This window comes from Paramisgurnus dabryanus, chromosome 22 (genome assembly GCF_030506205.2).
Source record: "Paramisgurnus dabryanus chromosome 22, PD_genome_1.1, whole genome shotgun sequence".
Lineage (NCBI taxonomy): Eukaryota > Metazoa > Chordata > Actinopteri > Cypriniformes > Cobitidae > Paramisgurnus > Paramisgurnus dabryanus.
This window is the reverse complement of record NC_133358.1, coordinates 4,733,324-4,756,328: the sequence shown is the minus strand read 5'-3', so window position 1 is coordinate 4,756,328 and position 23,005 is coordinate 4,733,324. Positions and strand designations below refer to the sequence as shown.

The 23,005-nt window shown below is 37.5% G+C and overlaps 1 protein-coding gene across 3 annotated transcripts in view; it reads right to left on the bottom strand.

Annotated features, from left to right (window-relative positions):
* Nucleotides 1-23,005, bottom strand: part of dpp6a (dipeptidyl-peptidase 6a) — a 413,973-nt gene that overhangs the window by 116,262 nt on the left and 274,706 nt on the right. For all 3 annotated transcript variants that reach the window (XM_065294630.2, XM_065294632.2, XM_065294631.2), the window contains one exon: nucleotides 12,074-12,188. In XM_065294630.2, the coding sequence (XP_065150702.2) occupies nucleotides 12,074-12,188 (115 nt within the window). The remainder of the gene's footprint in view (nucleotides 1-12,073; nucleotides 12,189-23,005) is intronic.

The window sequence follows — 23,005 nt, the reverse complement described above, 5'->3', positions numbered from 1 at the left end:
TTGCTTCAGTATAATTTTGAGACAATTAGAGTAGGATTCAGGACAGCAGCTTAGACTTCGGGACTGTCACGAATTTTTCGGGACGTCTTGTCACCCTACTGTCAAATGTCTTAAAACAGGGGTGTCCAGATTTTTTGTGTGGTGATCTACTTTAAAAATGATAAAGCCGACAAGATCTTCCTGCTAAAAACACAGTTTAATTTTAATAACACTTTAAATGCGTTTTAGGACTATACTGCATATATCTCTACATAGAATTTAGGGCTGTCACCATAACTCTATTCTTTATGAGGGGTTAAAAAAATAATTGAGTACATGTCGAGTACTTCTTAAAATAGCGGACATGCGGTTTAATGAAACATACAAGAAAATGACAACAGTATCAGAAGCGTATCTCTCTCTTTCTATCTCTCCCTCTCTTGTTCGTTCGTTCGCTCATGCGTGTGCGCAAGAATGCGCATCCTGGAAAATTTCGGAAGTTAGACGGAAGATTTATAAAAAAATTTGAGAAGAAAGGTGCAGCAACTCAAAAAGACTTGTGTGTTTCACAAATACTCTAAGACCATAATGCCAATTTTGCGCTATGTTTATTGAAGCTCGTGGAGCATCATACACAAATAACTTATGTGCGATCTACCGGCATTGCCTTTGCGATCGGCGTATTGGACACCCCTGTCTTAAAATAACCACCAGAGCAATGTCTTAGCAATGTCTGTGGTACCATGCTATAAGTGAAATAATTGACTTATTTTCTAATAATTTTTGAATAATTTTATGGCCCATTGTCAAGTATTCCTAACATATACTGTATATACTTGCATTTAATATATAGGTTTTCACTGTTCATTACAATTTGGAAAGATTACTGAGATTTGACTGGCTGGTTTTCCTTGCATAATACCTATTGTGCAGTTATTATTCCAGCAAAGAAATCTACTGACATCAACATGATAAAACTATCAAGCAAATGTAAGAACATAAGACAAAGAGGACACTGAGCGATTAAATAACATTAGCTGCAGAAAGGCATAATGTTCTCCACTTCACAGTCAGAATAAAAGAAGTTGTTGATGGATCATAGTGATATCTATAAGGCTGTACGCCCAACATACTGCTGATTTCATATGCACTGCTTTAGGATTGACAGACATGTGGATCTCATTAGTCAGCCCTTTGGCCCACAGTTAATGAAACAATTAAAAGGAAATGAAGACCTTGCATTTGGGTGGATGACTCATTTTTCTTAGGAGATGACTGTTCATTGATGTGGAGAAGAGGAAGAGTCGTTTTATTTTTAATGTTTGATGTGAATGTGCAATGTGAATCCCACAGGAAGAAAATTATTAAAGGCTGTCTGTATTTTTGATGCAATGACAATGTTTTCATTGAATGTTGTGCTTCAGAAAATGTGCACATTGGATTGTCTATGTGCTCTGATGTTGTTAGTATTCAAGAGAGATACGAGTGTAACTGACCCAATTCACATCTGCTGTCAGCTCAGATATCAGCAAAATATTTAAGACATCTAAAATTCACGATACAATAATCCTATGCCTGGGAAAATCTCCTCTGAAAACTCTGTCGAAAATTCAGAGAGAGTCGGAAGGTGACCTACTTGATCTCTGCACGCACAGAAAGTGTAATTTCTGTAACAACAGGAAAGAGAACTGGAAATAACTCTAGGAAGGTCATCTGACAGACCTCCTGCTATGCTGTCATGATGGGAAACTGGTCCTGAGAGGTTTGTGAATCAAAGCTTCCATCAGACATCCTTGGAGAGATGTGTTCCTCTGACACGTCCAATTAGCTGTCATTGTGTCAGTCAAGTGTCAGTCCTCCAAAATAAGTGTTTTCTCTAAAAACATAATAAAACTAGAAAAACAGTCAACCTGACCCAGTTTTCAATAGACCTGCTGATCTTCACATCAGCCTATTTGTTACATGAAAGAGAGGACGTGTCACAGCGAGACAAGAGCAGAGATTGAGAAAAAACACTCAAGTTAGAGAAAACTACAGTAACATCATTGATCGAGCATGGCTGGGTGTCAGCAGCGTTTTGTATCTGGCAGTGGATAACGCTGAACCGTTCATTAGTTTAGCAGCAGGAGGGATAGTGAACTCTTGTTTCTGACTCAAGCTCTATTTGTCTGACCCTTCTGGAACTGGCACACTCTTAAAAATAAAAGTGCTTTATAATGCCATAGAAGAACCATTTTTGGCTGAAAAGTTCCATTAAGGACCTTTAACATCTGAAGAACCTGTTTCAATAAAGGTTATTTGTGGTGAAAAAAGGTTCTTCAGATTATAAAAAGTTATGTAAGAAATGGTTCTAATAATAACATTCGACTAAATGGCCTTCGAAGAACCAAACATGGTTCTTCTATGGCATTACTGTGAAGAACCTTTTACGCTGCAAAAAATGATTTTCAAGTAAAAAAATTCTTATTATTTTTGTCTTGTTTTCGATCTAAAAATTCTTAAATTAAGATGCTTTTTCTTGACGAGGAAAATGACCCAAAAAATCACTTAAATGTTATATCTTTGGTCTAAAAACTAGACTTATTTTATATATATATATATATTTCTATCAGTACATCCTTTTAAAAGTTTACTGGAAAAATGACAGAATTCTGTAAATTAGTAGTGTTCTTAGCAGCGTGATATTTCATGGATAAACCAGAAAACCGTATGTACTATAAAGTGACCTGGTTTATAGGCAGCAGTGGGAGGAGATCCTTGAGAGTGATGCAGGGCTGTGTCATGTCAGGCAATTTTGGAGAAGCAACAGGATTCAAGGTGAAGAAGCCACCTGCTCAGTCTCTACCGTCTGTGCTCTCTCCTATATTAAATTGCTCCAGTTTAGATTGGAACAGAGCAATGAAGGACTGCAGTCCAAATGGACAGGAAAAGGATAAGACACACACTGGCCCGGTATACAGACAAAGCCTTAGCTTAAGGCAGGACTATGTTAGGGGTGTAATGATAGGGGAGACCGGGGCTGGTTGTCTCATGGGTTGGTTGTCACACTGCTTATTCCAGACATACTACATGGCGCTGTGGTACAATTTTTATATCAATTTGTTAGCCTTTAATAGCTTACTCATTTGCACTTGTAATTTTGCTGAGCAGACACAAAACATTGAGGTTAGGAGACAATTTTTTATTTTTATGGGTCAGAGTAAATTTTCATGTTGGTGTTGTTTTTGTGTTGAGATCTTGTAGTATATAAGTCATTCAAAAACAAAACACTCATTAAAAAGCCAAAAGCAGTAGCTTTATTTTGAGTCATCTTTAAGCTATCAAGTTAAAGCCTTGTAGCAGCTAGCTTAGCATGTTTGTCAAGAAGTCAGTTGGGGACGGTTGTCTCATAGCTTGCGGGGTTGGTTGTCACATGTGAGTATTGGACATGTAGACCTTTTAAGACTGTTGGTCTGTTTGTTTGTTTTTGTTTGCTGTTAAAATGAAATAAATAAAGCATTAAATAAAGAGGTTTTAACACTAAAAATTATTTCATTTTATTTCTCAACACAGTAGACAATTCAAGTAACTGATCACCCACTTTAATCCCATTGTTTAAACATAATGGGCATTGATGACAACTATAATAGGGGTGGTATTCATATTAAAACTTATTTGCAGTGTCTAGCTTAAAAAACTAAAAAGTTACACATCATCTTTTCAGATCCCAATTTATCACTGAAATCCTATTGAACCACTATAGGGACAACCAACCCCATACCCCGTGATGGGGTTGGTTGTCACATTGTGTCAGAGTGTCTTTGATGGTTAATTACTTCCTGTTACAATACATTCTAAAAGTAAAAAGTACACACATTTAAAGCCAAGACCCCAAATTTTCATTTCATGTAGGAATTACTGCTGAAAGATTTTTTTGAAGATGAGCAATTCATGCATGAGTAAAAATTTTGACAACCAACCCCGGTCTCCCCTATATAGTGCTATTTTCTTGTTATGTTTCTCAATAAATTATGGTGAAATGCCGCTACATCCAAAAGCCAGAGGGAGCGCTCGTGCAGAAACTCAACATGTTCTGTGCAGAAGAACTACCATTTACACATGCAGCTCCAGGAAATGTAGTATGCCAGCCTTAGTCAAACGGGTTGGCACGTATGGTCGGGTTGCGATTTTGGCGCTATCGTAAGTCTTATGAATAGTATGCCATACAGACCCGTTTGCCACTGAACCTGCATTAACGACGACAGTGGGGCCTCCAGCCTTAGTCAAACGGGTTGGTATGTATGGTCGGGTTGCGTTTTTCGCGCTTTCGTGTGTCTTGCGAATAGTATGCCATACAGACCCGTTTGCCACTGAACCTGCATTAACGACGACAGTGGGGCCTCTCAGCCTTAGTCAAACGGGTTGGCACGTATGGTCGGGTTGCGATTTTGGCGCTATCGTAAGTCTTATGAATAGTATGCCATACAGACCCGTTTGCCACTGAACCTGCATTAACGACGACAGTGGGGCTTCCGGCCTTAGTCAAACGGGTTAACACGTATGGTCGGGTTGCGATGTTTTTGGCGTTTTCTCCTGGTCCTGTAAATGGTATACAATATAGACCCGTTTGCCACTGAACCTGTATTAACGACGACAGTGGGGCTTTAGGCCTTAGTCAAACGGGTCGTCAGGTTTCATTTTCTCTTAAAGATCGGAAGGTGACCCTTATTTACCATATATACCCTCGCATTGGGCCCCCAATTTGCTAAATCCTCAACTATGGATAACATAATTATGCCGCAATATTTAGTCTGTCTGGAACTAAGCTGAGTTAAACCACATCACTGTGTGACACTTCAATACATATGAACGGCCGCTACGCTAATACGATTCTGTTTTTCTCTCCCTGTCTCGTCCTCGACCCGAGGACGAGACAAACAGACCCAGTCCCGGTAGATGTGAAAGTCGGCACACCTCTGATCTACTGGCTGTCCTTCAACGTTATGCCCAGCTGATACCTGACCAACGATCACCGGCAGAACCGCTTAATCTCCGCTAAATCTCCATTTCCGTTCTCCCAAGGGTTTTTCCCTCCTAGGACTTATTTTTCCTCGGATAAAAGCACTGGGTTTTTTTTCTCCTAGGGGGTTTTTCACCCCGGGGAGGCAGCCTTTTTGGGCTTTACCTAGCTTCCTCTTCTATACGTTGCTTTAGTAATACGTGCAATTATAATATTGAGTCATAGCCGCAGCAAATTTAACTGCTCATGCTTTCATGTATTTTGTTGTGCTATCTGTCGTTTTCTGTGCTTTTCACTGCTTCTATTTATGTAAAGCTGCTTTGAAACAATTGACTTTTGTGAAAAGCGCTATATAAATAAAATTGAATTGAAAAAATTGAATTGAATTGAATTGAAATGCCTAAAAGAGCATATTTATATTGCTGTTCTTAAAAACTTTTTAGGTATTTTCATGATAATAAAGAATATGTATTATGATTATGTTTGACAAATGCTGTTGTTTTAAATGCATGTTCTAAACTACTCAAACTCACAGTGATTTTAGATTGATAAGGATTTCCTACTTACTTACTTATTCATGTAGCTGACGCTTTTATCCAAAACTACTTACAATTGCTATACATGTCAGAGGTTGCATGCCTCTGGAGCAACTAGGGGTTAAGGGTCTTGCTCAGGGACTCAAACCCAGGTCTCTCACACCAAAGGCTGGAGTGTCTTATCCACTGCGCTATCACCACCCATGCATGTGGTGTAACAATAAATCATGATACTGATCAAAGAGCCATAGTACATGAAAGAGTTGTATATATTATCGCCTTTGTGATTCAGAATGGATATCAGACAGGTATTATAGTGTGTATCGTGATTTATTGTTACACCACTATGGGATATTAAAGTCACTTTTATAAAAAAGCTTTAAGAAATATATTACCCGTGTGAATGACAATGACATATTTTAGGATATGTGATTTAAGTTCTTTTCAGTTAAGACAGCTCAAACATGCATTTTAACATTGAATGCATTAACATTATAACAATAACTATAACGTTAACTATAACAATAACTATTTTAATGTCCACACCACCGAACGATAACAATAACTTTATGCTAATTCGCCCACGAGACGCAGTTCTTGCACAAATCATTTACCTTCAATCACATTAACTAATATTACAGGTTTCCTTTAATAAAAAATGCTTGTAATTGTTTACATGTCTTTAAATGTATAAATATGCAGTTATTCTTGCATGTACAGCGGCTATAACTAGCATATGTCCTCATACTGCTTTGGCATATCTCTAATCTAGTTTGTGTAATCAAATATCTTACCTTTTGATGTAATAGCCAATGTAGTAGAATAAAAACATTATGAAGTGAATATAAAATATATACTCAATAAAATATTGGTCACTTTCTAAATAATAAAAGTATAGCGCATCTATTAACAATTATACATAAATAAATCTGTTTTTAACCGATGCAAAATAGGTTATAAACAATGCATCGCGATGCAAATGCTAATTTGTATTAAAACTGATGCGTCGCATTGTTAACTTTTTACGCTGATGCACTGTGTGAATCGATGAATCTTCCCATCTCTAATCTTTATCATTATAGTTGTGGTGTGAACTCCACAATTCTCTTTAAATTAAAACAAATTTTAAAACTGGAATTTTATAGTTATCATTATAATGTGAACAGCCCTTAAGCTTTGTCTGTGAATCTGGGCAGCACACTCACACACGCACTTAAGCTCAAAAATGGAAACAATTTAAAGAGCAAAAGCATTAGCAGAAGATCACATTTCAATCTGTGCCAACCATTTAAAGAATTTACACTCAAGAGACTTAATTAAGAAAAATTGTGTAATAAAAACAAAACTACTAGTTTCTTAAATGCTAAACATGCTATCTTAAGTTTAACAAGCTAGCAATCACAGTACACTAATTAAAGCAAGCACGTCTGGGAAATGTTAAATTACTTTCACTGGGTGAGCAGAGGTTTATACTGGCTGTTAATAGGCTGCACTGTACACAGTGCAGAGAAATAAGACTGTCACATTTTTACATAACATGGCGCAACCGCGGTCGGACATTTTGAGATGGTCCTCACTGCGGAACACAACATCCAGGGGGCGGGGTTGGATCTAGATCCAACTCCTCCCACTTTATAAACTTTGTTCCGCCAAATGAACCAGTATATTTGCGTTGTTGCAGCCCGCAATTAGTTGCAACCTGTGGTCGCCAACGTTTGCTCTTATCAATTTAAGTGTACGTTTGATTAATAATATAGTTGAGAAAGATTCATATTTTAGAAAGTATCACAGTTAGGTGTAAGGAGAGGTACGGACAAGTTCCCGACAGTTTGATATCACTGAAGAGATGTATTTGTACATTATCCCACTTATAACGCAGCTATTTTTTATATTTATCTTTTATTAGCAAATAAAAAAAAGTAAACAATCTACGAGGGAAACCTGTTTCCTAATAGCTGTACATACAAGTCCATACAAAATAAACATTCAATTTATTAATTTCTAAATAACATGCCATAGCCTATATATTTTAATAATTATGCATATTTATACTGTATCCATTAATAGGTCTTAAACTACATGTGGTAAGATTACTCATAGTAGGCAAAACATTATAGCAAAAAACTTACATTTCACCCTAAAGGCACTACTTTTATTGTAGTCATAAGTAAAGTTAGTTTTTATGTCAAAATAATAACTTAATTTAGTTATGACTTAATGCGGAAATGGTAACGCAGCAACACGTGTATGACGTGTCTTGTGGTAAAACTGCCGACCAATGGGATCTCTGGATCGGGATCCAGCTCCGCCCCTGGATCTAAATCCAACCCCGCCCCCTGGATGTCGAGTTCTGCAGTGAGGCGCTACTGGACATTTTGGGCTTCAATTCATTACAATAGCGTCATCCATCTTTTTTTACAGTCTATGGTCCAGACAAAGAAAGAAAACTATTTATGAAGCCCTGGTTCGCATAGTGTTCACACTGACAATTTTATCAGCGAACCTGAAATAAACAAACCTTAATGTGTCCCCACAAGGTCCCCACTCCGGCTTTGATAAAAATTTTATGAGAAGGAACTCTGATCATCCACAACAATGCTGCGTGCTGCAGTAAACATGCTCATTTTGTTTTTGCATACACCACTCAGAGAAAATAAATGTGATGGAATTCAATAGGTATTGACAGTGTGCTTACCATCATGTATCAAAATATCTTCTTCATAATTTATCACAATACTTTCATAATATTTATTTTCCTACTATAGAAGTCAATGATTACAATCAGCTTTGTGCTTACCATCATTTATCAAAATATCTTCATCATTTATCACAATATTTCCATAATATTTGTTTTCCTGCTATGTAAGTCAATGGTTACGATCAGCTGTGTGCTTACCATCATTTATCAAAATATCTTCTTTTGTGTCTATCAGAAAAAAAAAACTCATACAGGTTTAGAACAACATGAGGATGAGAAAATTATGATAGAATTGGGTGAATTATCCCTTTAATGCCAATTTATACTGTCCTGTCAAAAATAAAGGCATTAAAAGCCCCTAAAATGATCATATACTATATATTCTATAAGAAAAATTTGGCCAAATATGTACCCCAGCTGTCACCAAGGTTTTTCAAAACGTCCAGCTTTCTAAAGCGTTTGAATTAGTACCTCAGAGGTACATATTGGTACCAAAGAGAGCTTATTAGTACCTCATGGATACATATTAGTACCTCATGGATACATATTTTTATCTCAAATGTAGATATTGGGAACAAAAACATATCTGTACCTAATGGTACATATTAGAATTTCTAAACCCTGTGACAGTTGGGGTACATATTTTGACCATAAATTTTTTTTTCTAACAATGAAGTGGTGACATGATTTTATAAAGTCTATTTGTTCACCTGAAAATAAGAAATCATATATAGCAGGGGTGTCAAACATGCGGCCCGCGGGCCGAATACGGCCCGCAAAGGTGTCCAATCCGGCCCGCATGATGATTTATACAGTTTTATTAAATATTAAATACATATTTTTAAAACCCTTTAAGGCGGGTGTCTAGTTCGTTTTTAATATGAGAGACTTGCGGAAAGCAGCAAAACGCGGAAAATAGAGTAAACAAATCTTGCCGTTTTATTGTTACCGCTCCGCTAAAGATCCACCGATTCTGGTAATCCACTTCGTGTTTTCCCGCCCGCTCCGCAGCATCTCTGTGTCCACTCTCTGCCTGGAGTGCGAAGACGACAGTTTCCGAAGTTCGTTGCATTAACAGGTAGATTCATTACATTATATCAGTTGTTAAATCGCAGAATTAGTAATTTGTAAGTACGTTTATGTATTTCTTCCGGTAATGATTTGCTGTCGGTGTTCTAAAAGTGCTAACAACTTAGCAAGCAAACAACAAAATATCCACATTCTTATTAACGTTACAATGCTTGTCTAATCGATTTAATGTTCCCGATCAGATCTAAGTTAATATAAACACTAAATTTGCTGTTGTTGGCACACTTTGTTGACAAAAAATACAAAAAACACCAATGCCTTCACAAAATAACGACAGAGAACGGAAAGAGAGGCTTTTAGCAGCAGTTCAACATTGCAAACATGGATTCAAAGCTCCATCAAGCCAGCAGGTAAATCATATTGAATATTTAGCAGATTGTCACACTTTAATTCTTATTATATTTCCCATTATAATCACTTGTGTAAGTTGATGCTAGTAATATAACACATAATATTTATAATACTTTATTAAAACCATAATAATAGTACCAAACCCATAGTGCCATTTTTGGTTTGGGCCACTGCCCCATCTAGCATTTTCTAAATGACTGTTCTCATTACAAATATATTCCAAAGAAAAGTGAATGGTTTATTAATAATTTTGGCATTAAGGCAAAAGAAGTTAAATTAAAGTTTTCAACCTATAAGGCCAGTGGGTTTTGTTCAGATGTAAATTTGTGTGTATAATATACAGTATGAGTGTGACCTTATGAAATGTAGTTTTCACAGAGCTGTGTGTTTCTCTGGTTTTTTTGCTAAACAAACTAATTAATTGGTTTGTTTAGTTAATTTTAACACAATTATCAGCACACTAAGGTTTAAAAAAATTATCCGGCCCGCACTTCATGGCGTTATTTACCATCCGGCCCTCAGCCTAAAATGAGTTTGACACCCCTGATATATAGCCTATCTGGGGTAAATGATGGGGATATTCATGGTGGTTTTGAGTCAACTATTCCTTTAATCCTGTTCTATAGAAAAAGTGTGGTTAATTAACTGGAATGAAAAGTGCAAAAAAAAAATGCATATTACCTACTGAATGATGAAGTCTGGGTGAGACTTACAAAGTAGAAGAAAAAAAATTAATTGCAGTTTTTAAACAGCCAGTGGGCTGTAGCAATATCGCAGCCAAGGACCATGATGCTATTGGCTTGTAGCCCTATATCTACCTTGAGGGAATGGCATTCTCATTATGGACAGGTCACAATGGGCGATTAGTTGCCCAATAACCGAGCAGTTGATGAGAATGGTTTTCTAGTTTAACTTCCCTCTTTTTCTATTCGTATGAAGCACTTTCTCTAGAGCCAAACACTCTTACACTGTTTATAAGTGCCCTGCCAGGACTGCTGCCATTTTAAGAGTGTGTGTCAGTTTTACTTTTGAAAAGCATTTTGAGACCTCAGCATTCTTTTCCATTCCATTGCTCTCTGTCCATGAGTTTTAAAATGCATTTTATCGGGAAAAGCCTGTGTTGTGCAAGATGAGTCATCAGTATTTTTGAAAGGAAGATACAGTCTGTACATTGTACTTTGTCAACGTATCAGAGCACCCCGAAAAAGCCAAAAAATATAATTATACATATAATTAATAATATAAAAAATGCCAATATAACGTCTTGAAAATATGTAGCTTGTACAGAATTGAACTGAATGTAATTGCATTAATAATACTTCATAAAAACACTGTCTCTTTCTTTCCAGGTTCAATTTACACAGATCACTAACAGAGAGAGGTATGTTTTTACTCACACTAGTCTGTCTCTGTTTGCTGTAGTTTCTCTTATTAGCCCTGTGCTCCAAGGATTACTCATTCATTAAGATTAAGAGAAAGCATGCTTTTCAGAAAGACTATTGGCACTAAACTTTTTGTTTCCAGTCAGGAACGCCAAAACTCTGCTATGACTCAAGTCAGCAATTGCAAATTATCAATAACTGTTTGTATCCTATACAGTCTAATGTCATATTAAAATCAAACATGTGACTTGTAAGAGGTGATATGTGATATGTCAATTTTGCAACTCAGACTCATTTATTGTACCTCTACCTACATTTCTGCATAACCTAAAATACATTGCACCTAGGTATATTGCTGTATCTTTCGATGGATTGTCCGCTAGAGGTGTTTTTTCTCCGTGTTGATCGGGGTTTTTTTCAAAAGTTATGAAATAGACAAATTAAAACCTGCTCATCTTTGTTAATTAGATTTGTGCCGTTTTTAGTAGTTATAAAAACAAGTGCCTCCAGTGCCACTAGTGGACAAACAGAAAGATGCAGGAGCAACATATTTCAGGTTATGCAGAAATGTAGGGAGAGGCATGAAATTCCTTTGAGCCTGTGAAGCAATTTTGATATTCAAAGGCTAGGATGATTGTTTTGGTTGAATGAATAGCAAAACATTTTTTTAGAAAGTTCAAATATTTTTATCAAAAATTTGGCTTTGGTGTGAATAATTTTACATATTTTCCCATCAGATTTGGTGTTAATAAAAGGCCTTCTGAAGTCTTCTGTCTATCTTGGTGCAAGGTTGCATCATTGTGTTTTTGTATCACTTAATTGCAATTCACTCTGAAGCAAAATTATCAAGGCACGTTTTTTGGCAGAACGTGTTGACATAACAGGATGTCTTTGTGATAGGCTTGTGCATCTGTAAGAAACCACTTGAAAAGCATTGGTTTGTTTACAGTGCTAATCGGGTATTTTAACAGTCTGTTCTGTGTGTGCATTGTGGCCCCGAGGCTCATGGCCCCAGGCCCTTAGTTCCCAGGCTGCGTACCTGGAGTCAGCAGAATGACGGAGGTGACGATCAGAGAGCAGATGACCAGAATGACAAGCAGTGCGATCGCTATTCCCTTCCAGTTCCTCTGCGAAGGGTTACTTCCCACCAGCTCCTACAGAAAGAGACAGAAAGAGAAAGCATGTGAGTCTATGAATGCAAATGGGAGGTTAGTCAAGGACAGTTGTGTGTCAGTGAACAGCGCCTCCTGGGAAACGGCTGTTGGCCTGAAACTAATTCTGTCACCAGCTGTGTAAAACCCAAAGAATCATTTAGCATGGCGTTAGTGTAGTTGTTGTTTAATGTTTTAGTTTCAGCAATGCTGTAAGATTTATTGGTTAAATAAAATCAAGATGTGAAAAGCTTGAGGGCATTTTCATTTCTAAAGGCTGTACAAATCATACATCATTTATATTTAGTTCATGTTTCATACGGATAAATTATGCACAAATAACACAATTTCGTACAAATTCGAAAGAAACCCTGCTGTATCGTTTGGTCTAAGGCCGGGCTAATAGTACAGGATTCAAAAGATCCTGGCTGATTATGAAATCTGGTTGCAGCACACATAAGGAAAATCTTGATAGATTTTTTTTTTCTTAAATTTTAACTATTTCCCGCCAGCGTTTTTAGGAAGAAGTTGTCGGCGCCAGCATTTTTTATGATTTTCACAAAAGTTGAATTCCTTCAAGAAAAATGTATTCTTTAAATATATAAATAGGGCTGGGCAAAACAATCGATTGTTCGATTAATCGTTTCTTTGAACGTGGTCGATTCAGAATCGACTCTCAAAGAGCAGAATCGATTTTTTTTTCATATTTTTTCTGCAAACATTGAACGTAATATTAATGTTATTCTAATTACTAGTCTTCTTCACTAGATGTCACGCCTTGTGCAATGTTACAAGAAGCGAGAGGCGAGCCTGTCATTCTTTCATTCAGTGCTTAAAATGGCAGTTTTAGGCGCTTCATCAACGTTGATGCCACCTTCACATAAAAGGTATGGGAGCATTTTAGATTTCACAAGCAAGACGACAACGATAGTGTTGTGGCTTTTAATTTCTTTTTATTAATTACCCACTTGTAAACTTATGTTCACTGTTATTTTTTATTAATATAGTAGTTGTATTAAATCTATATTCATTGAGTTCAATCGAGAATCGAGTGTATAAACCGAACCGAGAACTGGAATCGAAAATTGAATTGGGAATCGAAATCGAATCGATTCTATAGCTTGTGAATCGAAAATGAATCGATCTGGAACATCTGAATCGATACCCAGCCCTATATATAAACATGCAATGCAAAAAAGTCTTACATTTATTCATTTAGCTGACGCTTTTATCCAAAGCGGCTTACAATTGCTATATATGTCAGAGGTTGCACGCCTCTGGAGCAGTTAAGTGTCTTGCTCCGGGACAAAATGGTGTGTCACAGTGGTTTCGAACCCAGGTCTCTCACACCAAAGGCCAGTATCTTATTCACTGTACCATCACAGCGAAATAATTATTTGTAAAGGACTTTTGTTGGAGATCAGATTCAGAACGATGATAAAAACATGCACAGATTTTTTATGGTTTTTGGTTTATGGATTGCCGTTAAAACTTGTTATTGGCAGGGAAGCATTTTCTCTAAATTGACGAGATAACATGTCAATAGCCTCTTTCACACAGTAATTCTGGTAAATTACAATGAATTTAACCGGAATAAATTTACCAGTAAATACAAAAATGTTCTGTTCACACATGCAGTGACATTCTGTCTTTTTACCAGTAAGACATCATTCACACATCAGTATCAAAATACCAGCAAACTCGGAAAGAAAGCGGATGTTTCCTGTGGCGGCCGGCCGGCGAGTTCCTTGTCGTATTTGTAAACAATGGCGGGTTATGACTTAATATCGTTGGTCCGTATTTTGTTGTTTTCACATCTGTGGCAAACGGTCGCGTAGTTGCTCGTGACCAAACAACATTGCGTTAGGCGGCGTCAAACGGAACCTGCGTTTGCACATTAGGTTTCATAGAGGGTGTGATAAGGACGTCGGCAATTTGGCAAATAGATGGTAAGCTGTTTTAAACAACTTTGAAGAAATGTGGATGTTAAGTTCAGGTGTGCTCGACTTCTAAGCAGCGTGTGTGTGGAAACGTCCGTAAACAGTGCGGGGGTAAACGCGTCACCTGTATAAAAACGATTGGCCCGATCTGTCAGCGCGGTCTGACGTCGTCCGTTCTAAATGCCATTAATTCTATATTTTTCCTTCACACATTACCGGTAAATTACTGGTAATCTTACAACCTGTCTTACTGGTAAATTGGGAGCACTGATTTACTGGAAAGGTTCTGTTTACACATGACGTTAACTGCAATTTACCAGTAAATTACCAGTAAAAACTGTATGTGTGAAAGGGACTATTGGTGGGGAAAGAGTTAAACATACACGGCAAGATTTAAAAATCCTGGTGCATCACGCACTACAAGATATTATTAAGATTTTCATACCAGATGAAGTGCCTCACCTCACAGGGAAGCGGATGTAAATCAATAGAGATTGAGACATGTATTATTTAAAATGTTTACATTTGCTAGCTAGTGCGCTAGCAGCTTTCTTACGATGTGTTAAAAACCTTGAAGATTTCTTCTCAGCTCTTGTTTTAGAGGCAACGGTAATGATACTTTTTCACACGAAACATTATTGAGAAAGTCATGTTGCTTCCACACTTCCACAAGCCACTTCTCCACAAGCTGTGTCTTTGCTTTCTTCCAGACCAGTGGAGATTTCTTTAAGACTACAAGGGAAGCTTGGCTTCCCCTATAATGTCAAAAAAAATGAATGGTCAAATATGTACTATTTTATTAACATTTTAATGACTAAAAATGCATTAGAAAATGTTCATCTCAAAGATGAGTTCGTTCAGAATCAGTTACATACAGCACGCCGGCTGACTTGATCTCCTTTTCTTACATTCCCGTAGCGTCACAGTCAGTGCATTTCCCTGTTGAAGCCCAGCTTCCATTGACTTCAATGGGGCTGCTTTGAACAGTTTTTTTCAGCGCTTTGAAACTAGAAGGTCATTGGATAAATGCTGCGATTATGTCCCGCCCAAGGAAGCTCAGCTTCTCCCGGCCTGGACGCCGGGCTTCTGCGTGATAGTTGGAGGGTATGTTAAACAGCTGCATCTCCTTTTGACTGACATTGATTTTGTACTATAGGGAATCGCTGAAGCTATTCGCGCTCAATCCCATCACGGATTTCTCAAGTACAATCGAAATAAAAACTGCTACAACCTATTTCTTGATATTTGCTTGGCGAAATTGCTTGATTTTCATCAGACATTTCACACAATTATACACCACATTCCTTGTTTCAGTTTTACAGAGTTTAATATAATTTTTTAGATGGTTCATTCATTCATATAGTAGGCTAGGCTAGCGTCGTGGGTGAAACTGCACACGATGGCAGACAGTGCTAATATTGTCTACCTGATTTTGGTGAAGCCATTTGAAAGTGTTCCTTACGAGGAAAAACTTATCAACACCTAAGATTGATTTAGAGCAAAACATAGGGTCTTTTCAGCTCTCCTGGTGTGACAAAGTTAGCTGGCTGTCTGGAAGTGCTGTGACAAATAAAATGTACTGCTGGCCATTGAGAGGACACTGGTCAAGTCACTGGAAAAGACGACTAGTTGGTACGACGGGGTCACAGACCATTTTCCTGAAAAGGAATGTAGGGCAGAATTTACTTTTAAATAAATGGACAATTTTATGATGTTGAAAATGAGCTTCCCCTCTTTGACAGACCAGTAGCCGTCACTGTACCAGACAGAAACAGTCCGGTAAACGCAGGTTGTTTCGAGGTCGCTTCAAAAGGTCTGTCATAAACCGTTGCCTCTCATTGACTATTGCGAAAGTACTTACATGATCATCCTGATTAACTCTTTCCCCGCCATTGACAAGTTATCCACCAGGTGGCGCTCTTCCACAACATATTGCCCTATTGCCCTAGGGCAAACAGCTGTATGTCCGTGTATGTTTTAAAGATCGCTATGCATCTGATCTCTATCAAAAGTCCTTCACAAAAATTGAATTATCTCAGCTTTTTGCTCAAAATTTTGTGTTTTTGATGAAACCTACACATATTTGAGAGGTGATAAAAACAGAACACATGAAGGTAGGATGAAACGAATTGTTTTGTTTGAAAGCAGAGGGTCTGTTCTTTTATTTCATATATTGTATGTTTATATATTTAAAAAGGAGAATTTTCTGGAAGGCATTAAACTTTTGTGAAAATCATGAAAAATGCTGGCGGCGAAAGAGTTAAAAGTCCTTAATATCAAACATGCTTGCAGCCACTTCAGGAGGTGTAAAATTTGATCAGTAAATGTCACACATAACATGATAATGTGAGCCAAACATCGAAACCAAGATCCTGGACCTGATTTTCTCCCAGTTGCTCGGAAAGGAAAAATTTGGGGTAAATTCAGGCGAAAAATCCTGCAGTGTGAGCCCGGTTTAAAACACAGCCACTTCTCTTGCTAAATGTTTCGTAAGTGACTCTAAACAAAACAAAATGGATAAAGGAATGGAGCATCCCCCACATAAAAAAAACATAGATCTAAGTGTGACAGGTGCAAACTTTTTCAAACTTGATATGAATCAAAAAGAAGTGCAAGTGTGAATTACAGACAGCAAACTTGCTGTAATAAATCAGACCTGCATACTAATTTAAGAAGCAGAGAGGATTATATCTCATGCCTCATACAGACAGCATAAAAATACATGAAACAACAAAATGAAACGACTGTCAGGAGACAGAAGCCGCTGAAGTTTACAGCAGAATATATGCAAATAGAGCCCTGTGTTCCTGTGGCTGACGTTTTTATTGGACTCAACTCAGACTAATGGAGTGGAAGTCTAGCAGTGGGGGCAGCATTAAACTCTTTAAGGCCTGAGCTGTTAGTGACCTTGTTCCTGTCCTAATTGAATAGCGCTGCAGACATCATTAGCCTGGAGATAACAGTAGCCAGAGCCTGTTTACTGGGACGCCCATTACAAGGACTCATTAAAGTCTCTTTCTCCATCTCTCTCCTTTTTTCCTTCCCTAAACACTATCTCTCTCTCACGGTTCACATGGGCAGACTCTTTTTCTCCTTGTATATTTGCAGACAGCCACGCGTGAATAGAGACAAAGCATTAACAAAGCTAACCACCAACAGCACCTTTCTCCCTGTCCAGCCCCATATGCCTTCTGAATGAAAATGATTAAGATAAGAACATTAGTCCCCCGATGATCTGCTGCTTAACAATGACATGAAACACATTAAGAGATTGTTATTAGCCTAATCAATGCCTGACCATGCACACACAAGACTCTACACTAAACTGCCAGATTCATATTCACACAAAAATGGAAAGTGCTTGCCAAAATCATAAGCTGTAATCTAGCTGGCTGCTATACAATTTCTGGAAATCAGGGTGCAGATTCTTTATCAGTCTGCTGGTAAACAATACGCGGGTCTGTTTACAAGATCCTGGGATACTAAAATGAGAGCTTCACGTTGCTTTATTTGCTAAACATTTATAACACTCAGGGGATCGAATCATTGAAAGGTATTCAGAGTTTTGTTTAAGGAACTTAAAACAGCTTGACGAAACTCCTTGAAGCACAATTATATCTTCCACTTTGTTTTTGTTTTCGGAATCATATCTGACTGTTATATCCAAGTTAAATGTTTTTTTTGGGGTTTTTTTAGGGGGTCTTAACTCTTTCCCCGCCATTGACGAGATATCTCGTCAATTAAGAGAAATCGCTTCCCCGCCAATGACGAGATTTTCCGTCTTTCCACAATACCGCTATTATCCACCAGGTGGCGCCCTTCCGCAACTTTTTAAACCCGGAAGTATTGCGCTATGGCAAGCTGCTGCATGTCCGTGTCTGTTTTAAAGATCGCTCTGAATGGGATCTCTATGAAAAGTCCGTCACAAAAATGGAATTATCTCTGCTTTTTGCTCAAAATGTGGTGTTTTTGCAGAAACCATATTCAAAAGCTGATTGCAAAAGAACCACTAAAGGTAGGATGAAACGTTTTTTTTTGTTTGAAAGCAGAGGGTCTGTTCTTTCATTTGGTATATTGTATGTTTATATATTTAAAGAAGAACATTTTCTGGAAGGCATTAAACTTTGGTGAAAATCATGAAAAACGCTGGCGCTGGCTGGCAACTTTTTTTTAAAACGCTGGCGGTGAAAGAGTTAATGTATTTTATAATCCTGTTTATTAAAGGGGCCATTTGTAATAACTGAGGTAAAAGATTTAAAAAATGAGCTATAGAAATAAGGGCAAAGATGTCATTAAAAAATGACAAGGTATAGTGCTGCAGAGATATCAATCTGAATTAGCATGCTAAATTACTAGCTACAGCCCGGCAGGTGTCGTAATACCAGTTTCGACCATGGGAGGCGGTATGCGGGCCACGTACATAACCGCCAGCCAAACTGCAATACACTAATAAGTCGTATGTGTTTGAGTACAGCCCTCTACTACCGCTGCGTCCGAAAACTAAGGCAGCTGACTTGTTGACTTAAGAGGCATGAAGGCAGCTCAGAGAAATGCAATTCGGACAGCCATGGGTTCGGACATGCCTTGATGCCTTCCTGCCTTGCAATAGGGTTTTCGGACGCATTTCAGTTTAGGGAAGAGAGCGGAAGAATGGCTGAAGCGAGAGACATTTACCACAACCAAAACCATTCGCTGCAAGGAAAAAACGCGCTCAGAATCACACATAAAATCTGATAAATAAAGGAACCGAACCAGAGTAAATACTGGCACTGCTTTTCATCGCTGGAGACAACTAATGGGCATGAAAGAAATGAGGTTCGACTCCGAAATGACAACATTTCTTTTCGATTGGTAAGTAAGATGCTGTTAGTAATTCGCTAGAAGTTCACTTATAATAGGCATTGCGATAACCTATGCTCAGCTTGTACATGAACTACAGCTTTGTGCAGTAAATGTGGCTCCATCTGAAAGCAGCTGATGGCGATTCACTTTTAATCAAGAAACCGGCTTCACTGACGAGAAGCGCAATGACTATCGCATGCAAATTATCGCGCATCCTTAGCTGTTAGCGTTTAATAGTAAGCTCTACCCACGGATCCGATCCGGTTTTCACCCGTTATCTACCAAGCTGATGCTAAAATGTAACATTAGGTAAGAAGCTTGAAATGTCTTCGATGATAATGAACACCAAATGGACGCACGAAACGTAGCGGAAAACCTTGCAATTTTAATGAGACCGAATGTTTTATTTGTGACTAATGATAACTTACTTAGTTGCTAATGTAAATCAAACTTGATATATGCTGCTAAATTAGCAGATGCTAAATTAAAATAGACCAACTCACTTTCTGGAGGTATACTGCCCCCATCTGTTTGGAGTGTGGAGTATGAATTGATTTTTTTTTGGCGGACATTTTAAATGGTCCCTTTAAAGATGCACCTGTAATCATGTATCATCCTGTAATCAGGTATGGGCAGATCATTTTTTCTGCTATCCACCATCTGCCAATTGTTTAAAAACAGCCAATTATCAGGGCAGAATCAGTTTTTTTCTTTTTAAAATGAGTGGAGGTTCTGGTAACCTGATGCACACATGCACATGTACCGTAGGTCTCAACAACACACTTTATAATGAAATAAAAGCATTTAATTGACAGTAATTTGCAGTGTTTTACATTCTTTGGTGACAGCTGATGCACACAGTCATAGCATCATCTATCACTTATGCTGTCATCCTTTTCTCCCCTTTACTATTTTTACTGCCTTCATTGCTTAATATAATAAACAGTACTGTTAAGATCCTAATCCTTTGCTTGATTTAATAATTATAGTGTTATATTATAATATTTAATAATCCTATGAAGTCTGTACATTACAGTAAATAATAGTTCATCTCTTTTTAACTATTTTAGATCTACCATCGCCACATTGAATTAATCTAGCAGCTATGGCTTCTATTATTGGTTTTAATATGAAGGTATTACCTCATGCCAGTCAAAACTAAATGATTTTGAAGATAACGAACTAAGCATTAACTTCAACAATTCATTAATAATTTGCATTATTTGCTTTACTAATGAGACTTTTAAATGTGGAGAATAGCTTGTTTACATCCTCCTTTCTGCACTTCATTCACTGATATCCAATTGATTCACTCAGCTGTGATTGATTCACTTGGTGAGTGAATTGTTTCACTGTTCATTAAAATGAATCGGTTTAAAAGAATCATTCGTTTTCAAGTAATTACTGATCGTGTTGTGTGAGAGAGCGAACGTGATTGCAATGTTAAACCACCAAACAATTTAATGCAGGAACAATACTGTAATAATTATCTGGTGCCTGCAGCATTTTAACTGCACAACAACCACAAAATATAGCTAATATAGCTCCTAATATTGCTCTTATGAGGAAATTGCTTAAATTGTAGCTCTTCTTGTAAAGTTTAGTCAGCGCCTCACTGTGCTAATAACAAAATCACAGTGCCGTAATGCCGCAACTACAGTTACAAATGACAATTCACAGAGTGCAATGATTGCTTGTGTTGCTTGTGTCAAAGACATCTGTCAAAATTTTGTGGAGGCGGCTGTCTCCAAATCTCTATGCAAAACCCCAAGATATCCATTATATCCTGGCCACTTAACGGAGGGAAAAACACATCAGTGATTTTTTTGATTTGGGTGACAATGTCAACAAAATTGCAGTTTGTATGCACTGTACTTTTAGTATTTCACAACATAATACTTTGAAATAAAGAATTAAATGCAAAACTATCGGTACTGGTTGTCATTCTAAGTAATTGAATATTGGTATTGGCACAAAGTAGTGTGGCGCATTCCTACTGTTTGGTGATGTTTGTGGCGTGTAATCCAACATGATTCATCTTTGAACCAGGCATGCAAATGCATGACAGACAGATAGAGAAATGGATGTGACAGGGACAACCCAGATCTATGACATCCATCTCAAGCCATCATTATCATATAATCATGTGTGCCATTATAGCATTACGGTCAACAAACAGAAAACCTCACTAACCTGTCACAGGCCTCATCATGAACACCACAAGCCCTCATCCTGCCATTTAAACACTGCAATGCTTTTCAGACAGGAGAGCTATAATGACTAATAATGCCTGCTGTCCACAACACTATAATCATCTTTTTATATTTTTCCAACAACTCAAAACAATACAAACTCATGCTGACCATCATTAAGTGCCTGCCTTCATACAACACAATACAACTAGCACACACAGAAGCACACACACAGATAATAAACTGTCGGCATGTTGTGTGCACAAAGAGAAAGGATACAGAAAGAAATGAAACACAAGTGTTTTGTCAGGTGTGAAATGAATACAGATCTGTTGATAACAACAGAGAGAAGAAGAGTACTTCAGCTTTCATTGGAGGAAACTACGGCTTGCAATGCCAAATGAAAAAAAAACTCACTTGAAAAGACACTACAGCCTCAGTGCAGCTCAGAAAAACAATTGAAACAGAGACAGGAGGTAGAATGCCAGGAGAATACATAAGCCATTTTGTGGTTTTGAAACATTGCGGTAATCAATTATAATGCTGGGTGCTTTATAGATACGTGAATACTGCACAGGTGCTTTGAAAAAGCTTGAGTTCTAGTTTGTAAAGAGCTTGAGATGGACATGAATAACCCTTCATCATGGTCATGGACAATCATTTATAAAATCATGTTTCTCTGACAAGAATACAGCTTCAAACTGTTCACTTATTGTTGGCAAACCAGCCTTGAAAATATTAACCAAGTCTACTTAGCTTAGGTTGAATCAATAACAATCTATAATTTTCTTTAATTGAGATTCAGGACAAAGTAGAACTGTGTTAAACAGAACATTTGCATTGCTAATCTAACATTTCATCCCAAGACTTACAATTTGTATTGCATTGAATCTCAAGATTAACCTTATCTTTTTGTATCTTTCCTGTCTACAAGACCTTTGTGATTCCATTGATAAATCACCAATGTCAAAGCCAAAGTATCTACAAGTCTTAGTTTTAAATTACTCTCAGCCTAAAACAGCACATCCATGGACAGATACTATTAGCTTCTTTAAAAATACTCAGTCGATAAATTTGCTTAAGTGTAAACATTTCACAATGCTAAATAATAGATTAAAAAGTTTTTTATTTAAGTTGATGATTAAATCAGTTAGTACAAAGTAAGCAAGACATCATTGATCTCTATTTCTGTTTATCTCTATATTTCGCTTTGCCCTGGAGTACAGTGTATAAATCCTTTCTACTGTAAACATCCTACATGTAGCAAAGTTGCTTTACATGCTGGTCAGACAGCACCTTGCTGCCATAGCAAATAACTCTTCACCAGATAAAACATGTGGATAAACATGTCACTTTACGACAGATTTACTAAGTGGGTCAAATCAGCGTGAGAGTGCAATTCCAAAAAAAAAATGGAGATGTAGTGGAAATATCTGCAGGTAATTTCCAAAATTAAATAAAAGGTGCAATAGCTCATTTCCATATAATGACTATCACAATCTACTTTGAGCAGAGCGAATTAGTGCAGGTTCACAAATACTTAAGGCAGAGCCGATGCTCCTCAGTTGCGGTTGATTTACTAATGCCTAATGTGCTTGACTTCAGCACCATGGACATCGCAGTTGAAAATGCAGGATATGAACGAAAACATTGTTCACCAAAAAAACTGGAGGACAAAAAAATCAAGATTTACAAGAAGTTTTGAAACACCTCGTATTGTTTGATTTCTCCTAGTGACTCCTCTAAGAAAATATCATGGCTTGACAAATTCCTCTGGCATTACAAAAAAAAAAAAATCCTCTCCCTTGTACCATGCTATAACGTAGTAATGTTACATTTAAAATGG